This window comes from Oncorhynchus clarkii, chromosome 6 (assembly GCF_045791955.1).
Source record: "Oncorhynchus clarkii lewisi isolate Uvic-CL-2024 chromosome 6, UVic_Ocla_1.0, whole genome shotgun sequence".
NCBI classification, from domain to species: Eukaryota; Metazoa; Chordata; class Actinopteri; order Salmoniformes; family Salmonidae; genus Oncorhynchus; species Oncorhynchus clarkii.
In genome coordinates this window covers 89,951,546-89,972,800 of record NC_092152.1, presented here as the reverse complement: position 1 = coordinate 89,972,800, position 21,255 = coordinate 89,951,546, and the positions used below count along the sequence as shown (strand labels likewise).

The following is a 21,255-nucleotide window of genomic DNA, read 5'->3' as shown; positions in this document are numbered from 1 at the left end:
CAATCTGGCAACCCAGATGAGAGGATGCTTCCGGTTGTCGCTCGTCGCCACAGACAAAATAGGCTTTTATAAAAAAAAAATGAGAACAAAAAGTAGCTGTTGGTCTTTTAATTTAGGGTTAAGCATAAGGTTTGTAGTGTGGGTTAGGTTTAAAATCTGATTTTTTTTAGAGGCATTTGAGAAATAGTCTAGTGTTTATAAATAATTAGTTTGTGGCTGTGGTAACCAGTGACTACCACGCTTCCGGCCTATCTTCTGTTCCGCCTATTCTGTGTGACGTCATTAAACTAACGCCTTCTCGTTTCCCCCTGTACTGTTACTGTACGGTTACTTAGTGTAACGAAGAGGTGTAGCCAGCAGCGAATAGCAGCTACAAACTGTTTGCTACGGTCCAGACATTTATATCAGATTTCGGGAAGAAAGAAGCGAGGGTGGAGAGATGGCGAAAACCTATGATTACCTTTTTAAATTGCTTCTCATCGGGGACAGCGGTGTCGGCAAGACATGTCTCCTCTTCAGATTCAGCGAAGATGCGTTCAACACTACCTTCATATCAACAATAGGTCCGTTTCTCTTTCTACAATTGAGTGGGTTTTTTGAACAACGGCATGCTGCTGAAAATGCTACATTACATATGACAAATCTACTGTATGCTGTTGACAGATAGTGGGACGAATTCGCGACAGGAAACGGGCCTAGAAGCATCATCTTGTGCCAATTCAGATATAGTAAATGGTTTTATTACATTGAATTATCTATTATGTTTTATACTGTAGGCCTGGTTGTATCACCCTGCTAACTCTGTATTTGTGAGCTAAGCTGTCATCTATTTTCATGGGCTCATATTTGTGACCTGTTGGCTGTCAGACCTTTTGATTGTCAGCTGTAAGGGGGGGCTCATGAATGGCACTGACAGTATTCCTGACCAGGGCTTTGTTTTATCAGACAAAGAACATAACATTATACAGGTAACTGCCAAAATAATGGAAACACTTGAGTAAATGAGGGATACAAAGTATATTGAAACACAGGTGTGGTTCCTGAGTTAATCAATTAACTATCCATCATGCGTTGGGTCATGTATGAAAATGCTGGGCAGGCCATTATTTTGGCTACCATGGCTATGCCCCCATAGGGCTGGAGTGGTCACTGAATGGTTATATGAGCATGAAAACGATGTAAAACCATAGGCCATGGCCGTCTCAGTCACCAGATCTCAACCCAATTGAACACTTATGATTCTGGAGTGGTGACTGAGACCAGTGTTTTCCACCACCATCAACAAAACACCAAATTATGTAATTTCTCGTGGAAGAATGGTGCCTCATCCCTCCAATAGAATGGTGTCTCATCCATCCAATAGAATGGTGTCTCATCCCTCCAATAGAACGGTGCCTCATCCCTCCAATAGAATGGTGTCTCATCCCTCCTATAGAACGGTGCCTCATCCCTCCTATAGAATGGTGTCTCATCCCTCCAATAGAATGGTGCCTGAACCCTCCAATAGAATGGTGTCTCATCCCTCCAATAGAATGGTGTCTCATCCCTCCAATATAACGGTGCCTCATCCCTCCAATAGAATGGTGTCTCATCCCTCCAATAGAATGGTGTCTCATCCCTCCTATAGAGAGTTCCAGACACTTGTAGAATCTATGACGAGGTGCATTGAAGCTGTTCTGACTGGTGGTGACCCAACGCCCCTATAAACACACTTTATGTTGGCGTTTCCTTTATTTTGCCAGTTACCTGGAGTTATTGTCTGAGCTACATGTCCATGGTTTTAGACGTGTCTGTGTTCTGGGGGTGTAAATGGACCCTAAACTAGAGGTGATGTATGTATTTTTTTACCTCAGGAGTAGTTTGACTATAGGTGGATTTACCAGATGTATTTCTCCATAGAGAGACAGATCACTATGGCGATGTTGAGGGGCGGGGGGGGGGTTCTTGTGTTATTAGAAATCTTATTTTGACATGACGGATTAGGAAACCCCCTTCACTGCTCCTTGACTTTCAGTTACCTTTTGGGTGGGTGGAGTTTTCATCGTATGTGTACTTGAATCTCAACGATGATCAATTGGGAAAGCACCCAGGTTCTGTTTATGACACACAGGTTCAGAGAGGGCACACATTTGATACTTTTCCCCCTTCGTAAATAAACTGAGTGTACATGGGACACTCACACTAACACACATACACACACACACACACACACACACACACACACACACACACACACACACACGTAAAGGACACATGCTGCTTGCTAAGCGAGTACCACTTTCTCCCGATTCGGCCCATACCTGGCGAGAACTTGGGAAGCGTCTTACTGTTCGGCGCCACGCAAAAAGCGAGCTATTCTCTGGCACAAGTGGAGACACTTCAGACTGAGGAGTAGGTTTCACACATCCCCATGTGCAACACACACACACACACACACAAAGCCCTGTAAGTGTGGAACATCACTTTTCAGAACCTTCGACATCACTTTCTACTCTGTCTTGAAAACTAAGTCACCATTACTCCCAAACAACTGATCCTCATCGGTCGTCGTCATTCCTCAAAGCGTTAGTCTGTATTGTTTGTGAACTAGGCCAACAGAAGAAAAAAAAGCAGCAGTAGTATGGTCTCACTCTCGTCGTTAATGAAGTGAATGTTACCAGCTCTGAGGTCATTCCTGTGAGTAGAATAGAATACCAGGAAGGTGTTCATTACTTCAGACTGGGGAGTTCGTCCCAAATCACTCCCTATTCCCTTTTATAGTGCACTACCTCTGACTGGAGTATCGTATGGCTCTGGTCAAAAGTAGTGCACTGTGTAGGCCATTTGGGACGCAAGCCTGGGTTCTGCTCTAAGGCTCACCCTGGGACTCTGTTGAATAGAATAGAAACAACAACATGGAGCTTTGAGACTCTGTTGAATAGAAACAACAACATGGAGCTCTGAGACTCTGTTGAATAGAAACAACAACATGGAGCTTTGAGACTCTGTTGAATAGAAACAACAACAACATGGAGCTCTGAGACTCTGTTGAATAGAAACAACAACATGGAGCTTTGAGACTCTGTTGAATAGAAACAACAACATGGAGCTCTGAGACTCTGTTGAATAGAAACAACAACATGGAGCTTTGAGACTCTGTTGAATAGAAACAACAACATGGAGCTTTGAGACTCTGTTGAATAGAAACAACAACATTGAGCTTTGAGACTCTGTTGAATAGAAACAACAACATGGAGCTTTGAGACTCTATTTTCCACCATAATTTGCAAATAAATTCATTCTCATTTCGCTGTCATAGTTGAAGTGTACCTATGATGAAAATTATAGGCCTCTCTCATCTTTTTAAGTGGGAGAACTTGCACAATTGGTGGCTGACTAAATACTTTTTTGCCCCACTGTATACTATTCAGCTTTTCTCACCAATCCCTACTGTCTGTCACAGACTAATATAGAACGTTGCACTACCCTCAGAATACACTATATATATAAACGTATGTGGACACCCCTTCAAACGAGTGGACTGGTCTATTTTAGCCACACCCGTTGCTGACGTGTGAAATCGAGGCTCGTTATTTCCAGTGAAGGGAAATCGTAACACTACAGCATACAATGACATTCTAGATGTTTCTGTGCTTCCAACTTTGTGGCAACAGTTTGGGGAAGGCCCTTTCCTGTTTCAGCATGACAATGCCCCCGTGCACGGAGCGAGGTATACAGCGAGGTATCTCCAAAATGGTTTGTCAAAATCGGTGTTGGAAGAACTTGACTGTCCTGCGCAGGGCCCTGACCTCAACCCCAACGATCACCTTTCAGATGAATTGGAACGCCGACTGCGAGCCAGACCTAATCGCCCAATATCAGTGCCCCGATCTCACTAATGCTCTTATGGCTGAATGGAAGCAGGTCCCCGCAGCAATGTTCCAACATCTAGTGGGAATCCTTCCCAGAAGAGTGGAGGCTGTTATAGCAGCAATGTACCAACATCTAGTGGAAAGCCTTCCCAGAAGAGTGGAGGCTATTATAGCAGCAATGTTCCAACAACTAGTGGAAAGCTGTCCCAGAAGAGTGGAGGCTGTTATAGCAGCAATGTACCAACATCTAGTGGAAAGCCTTCCCAGAAGAGTGGAGGCTGTTATAGCAGCAATGTTCCAACATCTAGTGGAAAGCCTTCCCAGAAGAGTGGAGGCTGTTATAGCAGCAATGCTCCAACATCTAGTGGAAAGCCTTCCCAGAAGAGTGGAGGCTGTTATAGCAGCAAAGGTGGGACCAACTCCATATTAACGCCAATGACTTTGGAATGAGATGTTGGACGAGCAGCTGTCCTCATACTGCTGGTCATATAGTGTATAGTGTTTAGTCTGTCATGTCAACATATTTGACAGAGTTGACCTGTTCCCCCTACTCCCTTCTAAGCCAATTCAAGAGAGAAAGTTGAGAAGTTACAAGCGTCTTATTTGATTCGGGCTACTGAGTGACAGAAATAGATGGCTAGAATCCACTGCCAGGACTAGGTTAGTCTGTATCTGAATTCACAGCCCTGTGGGCCCTGGTCAAAAGTAGTGCACTATTTAGGGAATAGGGTGTCAGAGTCCTATAGGCCCTGGTCTAAAGTAGTGCACTATATAGGGAATAGGATGCCAGAGTCCTATAGGCCCTGGTCAAAAGTAGTGCACTATATAGGGAATAGGGTGTCAGAGTCCTATAGGCCCTGGTCTAAAGTAGTTCACTATATAGGGAATAGGGTGCCATTTGGAACGCAAACAGACAGGAGGTCTGAGAGTGGTGGAAGAGTGACAGGCTGAATGTATGTAGACAGACAGACAGACAGACAGACAGACAGACAGACAGACAGACAGGAGGTCTGAGAGTGGTGGAAGAGTGACAGGCTGAATAGGTTGTTATGTTTGGAACTGAGGTGGTGAAAAAAACAGGTCTTGTCTGAAATGGCACCCTATTCCCTCTATAGTGAACTACTTTAGACCAGGGCCTATAGGACTCTGACACCCTATTCCCTATATAGTGCACTACTTTTGACCAGGGCCTATAGGACTCTGGCATCCTATTCCCTATATAGTGCACTACTTTTGACCAGAGCCTATAGGACTCTGGTTAAATGTAGTGCACTAGGGAATAGGGGGCCATTTGGATTGCCCTCCTGTGTTTCCTGTGCGTCACGGAGGACAAGGTTGTTGAATTGTTTCAGTCCGGTTGGTGGGAGCGTCGCGAGGAGAATCTTCCTGAGTGAAACAGGAAGTGAGAAGTGTATATATATTTTTTTATCTCCGAACAGGAAGACACTCGCTCAGAGAGCAGAGAAGAAGCATGTATAGGCCAGCTTTACTCTATTCTACAGACACAGCAGCAGTAGTCTAGTTTAACATCAGGTGACCTGGTCCGTCCTGTTTGAAGTCCTGCTGTCTGAAGTGGACACCGTGACATAGGTGACATGATGTTGTGTGTGTGTGTGAAGCAGCACAGTTCTCTCTCTCTCTCTCTCTCTCTCACTCAGTACAGTTCTGTGATGTTATTGTACAGTATGAATGCTGGGAACTGTATAACTAAGATGGTGAATTTCTAATGAGAGCCCCTACTGCACAGTACCGTATTAGTGTTGGGAATGTAAAGGGTGAATGTGAAATGAGTAGCTCAGCCTGTATACAACGACCTGTAGTAACAGAAGCAGCACTGTCATAACCCTCCTCTGTCTCGTGAGCCATCAGCTGACCAGCTGTTGTATTCATGGTCGGGCGCGTGTGTGTGTGTGTGTGTGTTTGTGTGTGTGTGTGTGTGTGTGTGTGTGTGTGTGTGTGTGTGTGTGTGTGTGTACATACTCTGTGTGTGTGTGTATCTTCCGTCCGTGTGTCACTCACATCTCTTCCTGTGTGTGAGGCCTGAGCAGAGAGGTCAGTGAACTCAGGGTGGGTCCCGCTGCAGGCTTCCCTAATCACCACCACTAACCAGCCCCCGCTGGCCAGCCCCTGGTTCCTCTTCCTGGACACAAGTGACTGGCTGGGAGGGGAAGGGCCCTGTTGGAGCCAGCACAGAGAGGGGGGGGGGGGGGGGAAGTCTCCTCTCTCTCTCTCTCACTCTGACGTACTGACTGACTGCCAGTAACCCCACGCAGTACAGAGCCATCGATGTAGCTCTTTCCATTCCTCTGCAGGCCCAGCAGAAGGCTCCGGTCACCAACCAGCCTCCTTCAAAAGAGCGCAAGTTGAATCACAGCCATTGGAATTCACCCACTGTCAAGTGAATTCACCAACAAAAGATCATTCTTTCATTGTCGTGACTCCTTCTGTCAGTACTTCTGGGGGGATAGTTACTTCAGTTTTTGTTCTGTTTCAGACATTTTTTATTGCCGTAAACATGTTTGAAGAAGATTTCTTGAAGATAGTTAAGAAAGGCCCCTATATTGTATTTTGAGGATAAGCTTTTCCCCCTGTAGAGGTAGGAAGGGAAGTCTGTGTGTTTACAGCCCTGTAGAGGTAGGAAGGGACGTCTGTGTGTTTACAGCCCTGTAGAGACAGGAAGGGAAGTCTGTGTGTTTACAGCCCTGTAGAGACAGGAAGGGAAGTCTGTGTGTTTACAGCCCTGTAGAGACAGGAAGGGAAGTCTGTGTGTTTACAGCCCTGTAGAGACAGGAAGGGAAGTCTGTGTGTTTTCCCCCTGTAGAGACAGGAAGGGAAGTCTGTGTGTTTTTCCCCTGTAGAGACAGGAAGGGAAGTCTGTGTGTTTTTCCCCTGTAGAGACAGGAAGGGAAGTCTGTGTGTTTTCCCCCTGTAGAGACAGGAAGGGAAGTCTGTGTGTTTTCCCCCTGTAGAGACAGGAAGGGAAGTCTCTGTGTTTACAGCCCTGTAGAGACAGGAAGGGAAGTCTGTGTGTTTTCCCCCTGTAGAGACAGGAAGGGAAGTCTGTGTGTTTACAGCCCTGTAGAGACAGGAAGGGAAGTCTGTGTGTTTTCCCCCTGTAGAGACAGGAAGGGAAGTCTCTGTGTTTACAGCCCTGTAGAGACAGGAAGGGAAGTCTGTGTGTTTTCCCCCTGTAGAGACAGGAAGGGAAGTCTGTGTGTTTACAGCCCTGTAGAAACAGGAAGGGAAGTGTGTGTTTTACCCCTGTGGAGGCAGGAAGGGAAGTCTGTGTGTTTTCCCCCTATAGAGGCAGGAAGGGAAGTCTGTGTGTTTTCCCCCTGTAGAGACAGGAAGGGAAGTCTGTGTGTTTACAGCCCTGCAGAGACAGGAAGGGAAGTCTGTGTGTTTTCCCCCTGTAGAGACAGGAAGGGAAGTCTGTGTGTTTTCCCCCTGTAGAGGCAGGAAGGGAAGTCTCTGTGTTTTCCCCCTATAGAGGCAGGAAGGGAAGTCTGTGTGTTTACAGCCCTGTAGAGACAGGAAGGAATGAAAGATGCTTCACTGTGTTGTGCTCGCGTTGTGTCACGTCCAATGGAAGCGTCCAAGCTCAATAATCGGCGAGGTTCAATTCTCGATGGCCTGACGCCCGTTCATTCTGCCTTATGAATTGAAATTATGAGCAATAAAGTGGATTTTGGTTGCAGGTGGCCTCGACTAGACACTACTGGTTATGTCCTCCACTAGACACCACTGGTTATGTCCTCCACTAGACACCACTGGTTATGTCCTCCACTAGACACCACTGGTTATATCCTCCACTAGACACCACTGGTTATGTCCTCCACTAGACACCACTGGTTATGTCCTCCACTAGACACCACTGGTTATGTCCTCCACTAGACACTACTGTCCTCCACTAGACACCACTGGTTATGTCCTCCACTAGACACCACTGGTTATGTCCTCCACTAGACACTACTGGTTATGTCCTCCACTAGACACCACTGTCCTCCACTAGACACCACTGGTTATGTCCTCCACTAGACACCACTGGTTATATCCTCCACTAGACACCACTGGTTATGTCCTCCACTAGACACCACTGGTTATGTCCTCCACTAGACACCACTGGTTATGTCCTCCACTAGACACCACTGGTTGTATCCTCCACTAGACACCACTGGTTATGTCCTCCACTAGACACCACTGGTTATGTCCTCCACTAGACACCACTGGTTATGTCCTCCACTAGACACCACTGGTTATGTCCTCCACTAGACACCACTGGTTATGTCCTCCACTAGACACCACTGGTTATGTCCTCCACTAGACACCACTGGTTATGGCCTCCACTAGACACCACTGGTTATGTCCTCCACTAGACACCACTGGTTATGTCCTCCACTAGACACCACTGGTTATATCCTCCACTAGACACCACTGGTTATGTCCTCCACTAGACACCACTGGTTATGTCCTCCACTAGACAACACTGGTTATGTCCTCCACTAGACACTACTGTCCTCCACTAGACACCACTGGTTATGTCCTCCACTAGACACCACTGGTTATGTCCTCCACTAGACACTACTGGTTATGTCCTCCACTAGACACCACTGTCCTCCACTAGACACCACTGGTTATGTCCTCCACTAGACACCACTGGTTATATCCTCCACTAGACACCACTGGTTATGTCCTCCACTAGACACCACTGGTTATGTCCTCCACTAGACACCACTGGTTATGTCCTCCACTAGACACCACTGGTTGTATCCTCCACTAGACACCACTGGTTATGTCCTCCACTAGACACTACTGGTTATGTCCTCCACTAGACACTACTGGTTATATCCTCCACTAGACACTACTGTCCTCCACTAGACACCACTGGTTATGTCCTCCACTAGACACTACTGGTTATGTCCTCCACTAGACACTACTGGTTATGTCCTCCACTAGACACCACTGGTTATATCCTCCACTAGACACTACTGGTTATGTCCTCCACTAGACACCACTGGTTATGTCCTCCACTAGACACTACTGGTTATGTCCTCCACTAGACACTACTGGTTATGTCCTCCACTAGACACCACTGGTTATATCCTCCACTAGACACCACTGTCCTCCACTAGACACCACTGGTTATGTCCTCCACTAGACACCACTGGTTATGTCCTCCACTAGACACCACTGGTTGTATCCTCCACTAGACACCACTGTCCTCCACTAGACACCACTGGTTATGTCCTCCACTAGACACTACTGGTTATATCCTCCACTAGACACTACTGTCCTCCACTAGACACTACTGGTTATGTCCTCCACTAGACACCACTGGTTGTATCCTCCACTAGACACCACTGTCCTCCACTAGACACCACTGGTTATGTCCTCCACTAGACACTACTGGTTATATCCTCCACTAGACACTACTGTCCTCCACTAGACACTACTGGTTATGTCCTCCACTAGACACCACTGGTTATATCCTCCACTAGACACCACTGGTTATGTCCTCCACTAGACACCACTGGTTATATCCTCCACTAGACACCACTGGTTATGTCCTCCACTAGACACCACTGGTTATGTCCTCCACTAGACACCACTGGTTATGTCCTCCACTAGACACCACTGGTTATGTCCTCCACTAGACACCACTGGTTATATCCTCCACTAGACACCACTGGTTATGTCCTCCACTAGACACCACTGGTTGTATCCTCCACTAGACACCACTGTCCTCCACTAGACACCACTGGTTATGTCCTCCACTAGACACCACTGGTTATGTCCTCCACTAGACACCACTGGTTATGTCCTCCACTAGACACTACTGGTTATATCCTCCACTAGACACCACTGGTTATATCCTCCACTAGACACCACTGTCCTCCACTAGACACCACTGGTTATGTCCTCCACTAGACACTACTGGTTATATCCTCCACTAGACACTACTGGTTATATCCTCCACTAGACACCACTGTCCTCCACTAGACACCACTGGTTATGTCCTCCACTAGACACCACTGGTTATATCCTCCACTAGACACCACTGGTTATATCCTCCACTAGACACCACTGGTTATATCCTCCACTAGACACCACTGGTTATATCCTCCACTAGACACCACTGGTTATGTCCTCCACTAGACACCACTGGTTATGTCCTCCACTAGACACCACTGGTTATATCCTCCACTAGACACTACTGGTTATATCCTCCACTAGACACCACTGTCCTCCACTAGACACCACTGGTTATGTCCTCCACTAGACACCACTGGTTATATCCTCCACTAGACACCACTGGTTATGTCCTCCACTAGACACCACTGGTTATGTCCTCCACTAGACACTACTGGTTATGTCCTCCACTAGACACCACTGTCCTCCACTAGACACCACTGGTTATGTCCTCCACTAGACACCACTGGTTATATCCTCCACTAGACACCACTGGTTAGGTCCTCCACTAGACACCACTGGTTATGTCCTCCACTAGAGACCACTGGTTATATCCTCCACTAGACACCACTGGTTATGTCCTCCACTAGAGACCACTGGTTATATCCTCCACTAGACACCACTGGTTATATCCTCCACTAGACACCACTGGTTATGTCCTCCACTAGACACCACTGGTTATATCCTCCACTAGACACCACTGGTTATGTCCTCCACTAGACCCCACTGGTTATATCCTCCACTAGACACCACTGGTTATATCCTCCACTAGACACTACTGGTTATATCCTCCACTAGACACCACTGGTTATATCCTCCACTAGACACCACTGTCCTCCACTAGACACCACTGGTTAGGTCCTCCACTAGACACCACTGGTTATGTCCTCCACTAGACACCACTGGTTATGTCCTCCACTAGACACCACTGGTTATGTCCTCCACTAGACACCACTGGTTATGTCCTCCACTAGACACCACTGGTTATGTCCTCCACTAGACACCACTGGTTATGTCCTCCACTAGACACTACTGGTTATGTCCTCCACTAGACACTACTGGTTATATCCTCCACTAGACACTACTGTCCTCCACTAGACACCACTGGTTATGTCCTCCACTAGACACTACTGGTTATGTCCTCCACTAGACACTACTGGTTATGTCCTCCACTAGACACCACTGGTTATATCCTCCACTAGACACTACTGGTTATGTCCTCCACTAGACACTACTGGTTATGTCCTCCACTAGACACCACTGGTTATGTCCTCCACTAGACACTACTGGTTATGTCCTCCACTAGACACTACTGGTTATGTCCTCCACTAGACACCACTGGTTGTATCCTCCACTAGACACCACTGTCCTCCACTAGACACCACTGGTTATGTCCTCCACTAGACACCACTGGTTATGTCCTCCACTAGACACCACTGGTTATGTCCTCCACTAGACACCACTGGTTATGTCCTCCACTAGACACCACTGGTTATGTCCTCCACTAGACACCACTGGTTATGTCCTCCACTAGACACCACTGGTTATGTCCTCCACTAGACACCACTGGTTATGTCCTCCACTAGACACCACTGGTTATGTCCTCCACTAGACACTACTGGTTATGTCCTCCACTAGACACTACTGGTTATGTCCTCCACTAGAGACCACTGGTTATGTCCTCCACTAGACACCACTGGTTATGTCCTCCACTAGACACCACTGGTTATGTCCTCCACTAGACACTACTGGTTATGTCCTCCACTAGACACCACTGGTTATGTCCTCCACTAGACACCACTGGTTATGTCCTCCACTAGACACCACTGGTTATGTCCTCCACTAGACACCACTGGTTATGGCCTCGACTAGACACTACTGGTTATGTCCTCCACTAGACACCACTGGTTATGTCCTCCACTAGACACCACTGGTTATGTCCTCCACTAGACACCACTGGTTATGTCCTCCACTAGACACCACTGGTTATGTCCTCCACTAGACACCACTGGTTAGGTCCTCCACTAGACACCACTGGTTAGGTCCTCCACTAGACACCACTGGTTATGGCCTCCTGGATGAAAATGGTACAGTACATTAGAGGGACTAGAATACAGATGCTTTCCTCTCTGCTCTTGGCCTCTTACCTCTCTGCTCCTCTGCTCCTCTTCTGTCCTCCCCTCTTCCCCCTTTCCCCTCTGCTCCTCTCCTCTGCTCCTCTCCTCCTCTTCCCCTCTCCTTTTCTCCTCTCTCCTCTGCTCCTCTCTTCCCCTCTCCTCTCCTCCTTTCCCCTTCCTCTCTCCTGCTCCTCTCTTCCCCTCTCCTCTCCCCCTTTCCCCTTCCTCTCTCCACCGCTCCTCTCTTCCCCTCTCCTCTTCTCCTCCTTTCCTCTTCCTCTCTCCTCTGCTCCTCTCTTCCCCTCTCCTCTTCCCCTCCCCTCCTCTCTTCTCCTCAGGTAGAGCATCGCATTGACACAGCGCCGATGGCAAAGCAACTCAACCTGTATAGTGTAGCTGCAGAGTTAGTTAGCGAGCAGCACTGTCCCAGCAGTTTCTATTGTAAAGGCCCTGTCTAACCCCTAGGAAACACAGCAGTTTCTATTGTAAAGGCCCTGTATAAACCCCTAGGAAACACAGCAGGTTCTCTAGAACAGGAATGTAGCCTAGCATCCTCATCTTGCACTTACTGAAGGTAGTAGGCTATTAAACCTACAGGAAGCGTTTGAAACTCTAGCCTGCAGCAGACGACTATAACAGAAGACCCCCCCCCCCCCCCCGAGGGACAAACGCTCTAGTGTCTGTTTAGTATCTGGTGTAAATAGTGGGTCTGTGTTCCCGGTAGACGGCTCTCTACAACCTGCTGTGGTGCTCTGTTCTCTACACCACATCCTCTCCTCTCAGTGAGCCTGCCCACCTGCATCACCCCTCCGTCTGCATCTGCGTCCTGAACAGCACCCTTATTCGCACTATATAGGGAATAGGTTGCCAGACCTGTGTCAAAGCCCCGCAGCTAGCTGGCGCTAGGCTAGCTCATTCTGTGTTTAATATTGTGACACTTGTTCCAGGGACAGACTGGTAATTGTGCAGGTACCCACGTTTCCTCTCATGTTACTGGCTAATGACGTGTGCTGTCCCTCAGCACTCAACAAGGACTATTCTGATTGGAGCTCGTCTGTCATCAGGTTACAGAAGTACGCCATAGCAACCTACTACGTGCCAATAGATTTATACACACAGAACCTCCACTTTTCAGTAAGAGAAACTGCTTGACAGACCGCTTATAGGGGATAGTTTTTACCTTGTAGCGCTCTGTCTGTCTGTCTGTCTGTCTGTCTGTCTGTCTGTCTGTCATGGTCTGTAACAGTGTTAATAGGAATGTTTACCTTCAGTCCTCATGGTCTGTAACAGTGTTAATAGGAATGTTTACCTCCAGTCCTCATGGTCTGTAACAGTGTTAATAGGAATGTTTACCTTCAGTCCTCATGGTCTGTAACAGTGTTAATAGGAATGTTTACCTTCAGTCCTCATGGTCTGTAACAGTGTTAATAGGAATGCTGACCTTCAGTCCTCATGGTCTGTAACAGTGTTAATAGGAATGCTGACCTTCAGTTCTCATGGTCTGTAACAGTGTTCCTCATGGTCTGTAACAGTGTTAATAGGAATGTTTACCTTCAGTCCAGATGGTCTGTAACAGTGTTAATAGGAATGTTTACCTTCAGTCCTCATGGTCTGTAACAGTGTTAATAGGAATGTTTACCTTCAGTCCAGATGGTCTGTAACAGTGTTAATAGGAATGCTGACCTTCAGTCCTCATGGTCTGTAACAGTGTTAATAGGAATGTTTACCTTCAGTCCTCATGGTCTGTAACAGTGTTAATAGGAATGTTTACCTTCAGTCCAGATGGTCTGTAACAGTGTTAATAGGAATGCTGACCTTCAGTCCTCATGGTCTGTAACAGTGTTAATAGGAATGTTTACCTTCAGTCCTCATGGTCTGTAACAGTGTTAATAGGAATGTTTACCTTCAGTCCTCATGGTCTGTAACAGTGTTAATAGGAATGTTTACCTCCAGTCCTCATGGTCTGTAACAGTGTTAATAGGAATGTTTACCTTCAGTCCTCATGGTCTGTAACAGTGTTAATAGGAATGTTTACCTTCAGTCCTCATGGTCTGTAACAGTGTTAATAGGAATGCTGACCTTCAGTCCTCATGGTCTGTAACAGTGTTAATAGGAATGTTTACCTTCAGTCCTCATGGTCTGTAACAGTGTTAATAGGAATGTTTACCTTCAGTCCTCATGGTCTGTAACAGTGTTAATAGGAATGTTTACCTTCAGTCCTCATGGTCTGTAACAGTGTTAATAGGAATGTTTACCTTCAGTCCTCATGGTCTGTAACAGTGTTAATAGGAATGTTTACCTTCAGTCCTCATGGTCTGTAACAGTGTTAATAGGAATGTTTACCTTCAGTCCTCATGGTCTGTAACAGTGTTAATAGGAATGTTTACCTTCAGTCCAGATGGTCTGTAACAGTGTTAATAGGAATGCTGACCTTCAGTCCTCATGGTCTGTAACAGTGTTAATAGGAATGTTTACCTTCAGTCCTCATGGTCTGTAACAGTGTTAATAGGAATGTTTACCTTCAGTCCAGATGGTCTGTAACAGTGTTAATAGGAATGTTTACCTTCAGTCCTCATGGTCTGTAACAGTGTTAATAGGAATGTTTACCTTCAGTCCAGATGGTCTGTAACAGTGTTAATAGGAAGGCTGACCTTCAGTCCTCATGGTCTGTAACAGTGTTAATAGGAATGTTTACCTTCAGTCCTCATGGTCTGTAACAGTGTTAATAGGAATGTTTACCTTCAGTCCAGATGGTCTGTAACAGTGTTAATAGGAATGCTGACCTTCAGTCCTCATGGTCTGTAACAGTGTTAATAGGAATGTTTACCTTCAGTCCTCATGGTCTGTAACAGTGTTAATAGGAATGTTTACCTTCAGTCCTCATGGTCTGTAACAGTGTTAATAGGAATGTTTACCTCCAGTCCTCATGGTCTGTAACAGTGTTAATAGGAATGTTTACCTTCAGTCCTCATGGTCTGTAACAGTGTTAATAGGAATGTTTACCTTCAGTCCAGATGGTCTGTAACAGTGTTAATAGGAATGCTGACCTTCAGTCCTCATGGTCTGTAACAGTGTTAATAGGAATGTTTACCTTCAGTCCTCATGGTCTGTAACAGTGTTAATAGGAATGTTTACCTTCAGTCCAGATGGTCTGTAACAGTGTTAATAGGAATGCTGACCTTCAGTCCTCATGGTCTGTAACAGTGTTAATAGGAATGTTTACCTTCAGTCCTCATGGTCTGTAACAGTGTTAATAGGAATGTTTACCTTCAGTCCTCATGGTCTGTAACAGTGTTAATAGGAATGTTTACCTCCAGTCCTCATGGTCTGTAACAGTGTTAATAGGAATGTTTACCTTCAGTCCTCATGGTCTGTAACAGTGTTAATAGGAATGTTTACCTTCAGTCCTCATGGTCTGTAACAGTGTTAATAGGAATGCTGACCTTCAGTCCTCATGGTCTGTAACAGTGTTAATAGGAATGTTTACCTTCAGTCCTCATGGTCTGTAACAGTGTTAATAGGAATGTTTACCTTCAGTCCTCATGGTCTGTAACAGTGTTAATAGGAATGTTTACCTTCAGTCCTCATGGTCTGTAACAGTGTTAATAGGAATGTTTACCTTCAGTCCTCATGGTCTGTAACAGTGTTAATAGGAATGTTTACCTTCAGTCCTCATGGTCTGTAACAGTGTTAATAGGAATGTTTACCTTCAGTCCTCATGGTCTGTAACAGTGTTAATAGGAATGTTTACCTTCAGTCCTCATGGTCTGTAACAGTGTTAATAGGAATGTTTACCTTCAGTCCTCATGGTCTGTAACAGTGTTAATAGGAATGCTGACCTTCAGTCCTCATGGTCTGTAACAGTGTTAATAGGAATGTTTACCTTCAGTCCTCATGGTCTGTAACAGTGTTAATAGGAATGTTTACCTTCAGTCCTCATGGTCTGTAACAGTGTTAATAGGAATGTTTACCTTCAGTCCTCATGGTCTGTAACAGTGTTAATAGGAATGTTTACCTTCAGTCCTCATGGTCTGTAAAAGTGTTAATAGGAATGTTTACCTTCAGTCCTCATGGTCTGTAACAGTGTTAATAGGAATGTTTACCTTCAGTCCAGATGGTCTGTAACAGTGTTAATAGGAATGCTGACCTTCAGTCCTCATGGTCTGTAACAGTGTTAATAGGAATGTTTACCTTCAGTCCTCATGGTCTGTAACAGTGTTAATAGGAATGTTTACCTTCAGTCCAGATGGTCTGTAACAGTGTTAATAGGAATGTTTACCTTCAGTCCTCATGGTCTGTAACAGTGTTAATAGGAATGTTTACCTTCAGTCCAGATGGTCTGTAACAGTGTTAATAGGAATGCTGACCTTCAGTCCTCATGGTCTGTAACAGTGTTAATAGGAATGTTTACCTTCAGTCCTCATGGTCTGTAACAGTGTTAATAGGAATGTTTACCTTCAGTCCAGATGGTCTGTAACAGTGTTAATAGGAATGCTGACCTTCAGTCCTCATGGTCTGTAACAGTGTTAATAGGAATGTTTACCTTCAGTCCTCATGGTCTGTAACAGTGTTAATAGGAATGTTTACCTTCAGTCCTCATGGTCTGTAACAGTGTTAATAGGAATGCTGACCTCCAGTCCTCATGGTCTGTAACAGTGTTAATAGGAATGTTTACCTTCAGTCCTCATGGTCTGTAACAGTGTTAATAGGAATGTTTACCTTCAGTCCTCATGGTCTGTAACAGTGTTAATAGGAATGCTGACCTTCAGTCCTCATGGTCTGTAACAGTGTTAATAGGAATGTTTACCTTCAGTCCTCATGGTCTGTAACAGTGTTAATAGGAATGTTTACCTTCAGTCCTCATGGTCTGTAACAGTGTTAATAGGAATGTTTACCTTCAGTCCTCATGGTCTGTAACAGTGTTAATAGGAATGTTTACCTTCAGTCCTCATGGTCTGTAACAGTGTTAATAGGAATGTTTACCTTCAGTCCTCATGGTCTGTAACAGTGTTAATAGGAATGTTTACCTTCAGTCCTCATGGTCTGTAACAGTGTTAATAGGAATGTTTACCTTCAGTCCAGATGGTCTGTAACAGTGTTAATAGGAATGCTGACCTTCAGTCCTCATGGTCTGTAACAGTGTTAATAGGAATGTTTACCTTCAGTCCTCATGGTCTGTAACAGTGTTAATAGGAATGTTTACCTTCAGTCCAGATGGTCTGTAACAGTGTTAATAGGAATGTTTACCTTCAGTCCTCATGGTCTGTAACAGTGTTAATAGGAATGTTTACCTTCAGTCCAGATGGTCTGTAACAGTGTTAATAGGAAGGCTGACCTTCAGTCCTCATGGTCTGTAACAGTGTTAATAGGAATGTTTACCTTCAGTCCTCATGGTCTGTAACAGTGTTAATAGGAATGTTTACCTTCAGTCCAGATGGTCTGTAACAGTGTTAATAGGAATGCTGACCTTCAGTCCTCATGGTCTGTAACAGTGTTAATAGGAATGTTTACCTTCAGTCCTCATGGTCTGTAACAGTGTTAATAGGAATGTTTACCTTCAGTCCTCATGGTCTGTAACAGTGTTAATAGGAATGTTTACCTCCAGTCCTCATGGTCTGTAACAGTGTTAATAGGAATGTTTACCTTCAGTCCTCATGGTCTGTAACAGTGTTAATAGGAATGTTTACCTTCAGTCCTCATGGTCTGTAACAGTGTTAATAGGATTGCTGACCTTCAGTCCTCATGGTCTGTAACAGTGTTAATAGGAATGTTTACCTTCAGTCCTCATGGTCTGTAACAGTGTTAATAGGAATGTTTACCTTCAGTCCTCATGGTCTGTAACAGTGTTAATAGGAATGTTTACCTTCAGTCCTCATGGTCTGTAACAGTGTTAATAGGAATGTTTACCTTCAGTCCTCATGGTCTGTAACAGTGTTAATAGGAATGTTTACCTTCAGTCCTCATGGTCTGTAACAGTGTTAATAGGAATGTTTACCTTCAGTCCTCATGGTCTGTAACAGTGTTAATAGGAATGTTTACCTCCAGTCCTCATGGTCTGTAACAGTGTTAATAGGAATGTTTACCTCCAGTCCTCATGGTCTGTAACAGTGTTAATAGGAATGCTGACCTTCAGTCCTCATGGTCTGTAACAGTGTTAATAGGAATGTTTACCTTCAGTCCTCATGGTCTGTAACAGTGTTAATAGGAATGTTTACCTCCAGTCCTCATGGTCTGTAACAGTGTTAATAGGAATGTTTACCTTCAGTCCTCATGGTCTGTAACAGTGTTAATAGGAATGTTTACCTTCAGTCCTCATGGTCTGTAACAGTGTTAATAGGAATGTTTACCTCCAGTCCTCATGGTCTGTAACAGTGTTAATAGGAATGTTTACCTTCAGTCCTCATGGTCTGTAACAGTGTTAATAGGAATGCTGACCTTCAGTCCTCATGGTCTGTAACAGTGTTAATAGGAATGTTTACCTCCAGTCCTCATGGTCTGTAACAGTGTTAATAGGAATGTTTACCTTCAGTCCTCATGGTCTGTAACAGTGTTAATAGGAATGTTTACCTTCAGTCCTCATGGTCTGTAACAGTGTTAATAGGAATGTTTACCTTCAGTCCTCATGGTCTGTAACAGTGTTAATAGGAATGCTGACCTTCAGTCCTCATGGTCTGTAACAGTGTTAATAGGAATGTTTACCTTCAGTCCTCATGGTCTGTAACAGTGTTAATAGGAATGTTTACCTTCAGTCCTCATGGTCTGTAACAGTGTTAATAGGAATGTTTACCTTCAGTCCTCATGGTCTGTAACAGTGTTAATAGGAATGTTTACCTCCAGTCCTCATGGTCTGTAACAGTGTTAATAGGAATGTTTACCTTCAGTCCTCATGGTCTGTAACAGTGTTAATAGGAATGTTTACCTTCAGTCCTCATGGTCTGTAACAGTGTTAATAGGAATGTTTACCTCCAGTCCTCATGGTCTGTAACAGTGTTAATAGGAATGTTTACCTTCAGTCCTCATGGTCTGTAACAGTGTTAATAGGAATGCTGACCTTCAGTCCTCATGGTCTGTAACAGTGTTAATAGGAATGTTTACCTCCAGTCCTCATGGTCTGTAACAGTGTTAATAGGAATGTTTACCTTCAGTCCTCATGGTCTGTAACAGTGTTAATAGGAATGTTTACCTTCAGTCCTCATGGTCTGTAACAGTGTTAATAGGAATGTTTACCTTCAGTCCTCATGGTCTGTAACAGTGTTAATAGGAATGCTGACCTTCAGTCCTCATGGTCTGTAACAGTGTTAATAGGAATGTTTACCTTCAGTCCTCATGGTCTGTAACAGTGTTAATAGGAATGTTTACCTTCAGTCCTCATGGTCTGTAACAGTGTTAATAGGAATGTTTACCTTCAGTCCTCATGGTCTGTAACAGTGTTAATAGGAATGTTTACCTTCAGTCCTCATGGTCTGTAACAGTGGTGGCTTGATGGTCCGTCATGTGATGTTCAATACCAGTGATGCCAGGGGACTAAATCTAGCCCCCAGTTAGCCCCCAGCTAACTCCCAGCTAACTCCCAGCTAGCGCTCAGTTAGCTCCCAGTTAGCCCCCAGCTAGCCACCAGCTAGCCCCCAGCTAGCCCCCAATTAGCTCCCAGTTATCTCCCAGCTAGCCCCCAGCTAGCTCCCAGTTAGCCCCCAGTTATCTCCCAGTTAACTCCCAGCTAGCCCCCAGTTAGCTCCCAGTTATCTCCCAGCTAGCCCCCAGTTAGCCCCTATCCACTTGCTCAGATGTAGTTTAACACTTTTGAAATGTTTTTCCTCACTTTTTCTCTGATTTCAGGTATTGACTTCAAAATCAGGACGATAGAGTTGGACGGGAAGAAGATCAAGCTCCAGATATGGTGAGTTTGCCTGGTTACCCAGACTCCTAGCTCCATATATGGTGAGTTTGCCTGGTTACCCAGACTCCTAGCTCCAGATATGGTGAGTTTGCCTGGTTACCCAGACTCCTAGCTCCAGATATAGTGAGTTTGCCTGGTTACCCAGACTCCTTGCTCCAGATATAGTGAGTTTGCCTGGTTACCCAGACTCCTAGCTCCAGATATGGTGAGTTTGCCTGGTTACCCAGACTCCTAGCTCCAGATATGGTGAGTTTGCCTGGTTACCCAGACTCCTAGCTCGAGATATGGTGAGTTTGCCTGGTTACCCAGACTCCTAGCTCCAGATATGGTTAGTTTGCCTGGCTACCCAGACTCCTTGCTCCATATATGGTGAGTTTGCCTGGTTACCCAGACTCATAGCTCCATATATGGTGAGTTTGCCTGGTTACCCAGACTCCTTGCCCCAGATATGGTGAGTTTGCCTGGCTACCCAGATTCCTTGCTCCAGATATGGTGAGTTTGCCTGGTTTCCCAGACTTCTAGCTCCAGATATGGTGAGTTTGCCTGGTTACCCAGACTCCTAGCTCCAGATATGGTGAGTTTGCCTGGCTACCCAGACTCCTAGCCCCAGATATGGTGAGTTTGCCTGGCTACCCAGACTCCTAGCTCCAGATATGGTGAGTTTTCCTGGTTACCCAAACTCCTAGCCCCAGATATGGTGAGTTTGCCTGGTTACCCAAACTCCTAGCTCCAGCCATACGCCACGCCCACAGACATTAGTTTCTTCTCCACAATGAGTCTGGATCTGAGTACCTCCTCGACCCTTCACTGAATGGGAACCAATCAGGGCCGTCTGATTGGTCCAGAAACCGATGGGTTGAGCCAAAACACACGTGGGTAAAGCGGCAGTTTGAAAGTGTGTCATTGGCTTTGATACTCTGATTGGTTAGAGATGATCCAATCGTTGACGACTCGTCACAACAAACATCTTCGATAATGGCATAAAGTATGAAGGGGACCGACAGAGCAGCGGAATAATTTAGTGCGAGTTGTCAGGTTAATGGTGAGTACCAGTAGGCCACTTGAAGTGTAGTGTTGACTGCCTTGTAGTCAGTGATAGCTTGGAGAGCCTCTGTCAGCCCTGAGTAGATCTGAAGTGTAGTGTTGACTGCCTTGTAGTCAGTGATAGCTTGGAGAGCCTCTGTCAGCCCTGAGTAGATCTGAAGTGTAGTGTTGACTGTCTTGTAGTCAGTGATAGCTTGGAGAGCCTCTGTCAGCCCTGAGGGGATCTGAAGTGTAGTGTTTACTGCCTTGTAGTCAGAGATAGCTTGCGTGTGTAAGAGTGTTCACCTGTGTTTGGATACACACATTTGGCCTGCTTATTCATCCCTTACACTAGGCACCGCTGGTCGTATCACTGTCTGACACGGATTAGAGGGAG

General features: G+C 45.4%; 1 protein-coding gene across 1 annotated transcript in view; it reads left to right on the top strand.

Annotated features, from left to right (window-relative positions):
- Window positions 1-318: 318 nt before the first annotated feature.
- Window positions 319-21,255, top strand: part of LOC139411793 (ras-related protein Rab-8B) — a 28,577-nt gene continuing 7,640 nt past the window's right edge. Inside the window, exons 1-2 of the mRNA XM_071158538.1 lie at window positions 319-563; window positions 19,775-19,835. Coding sequence (XP_071014639.1) covers window positions 440-563; window positions 19,775-19,835 — 185 coding nt within the window. The 5' untranslated portion in view covers window positions 319-439. The remainder of the gene's footprint in view (window positions 564-19,774; window positions 19,836-21,255) is intronic.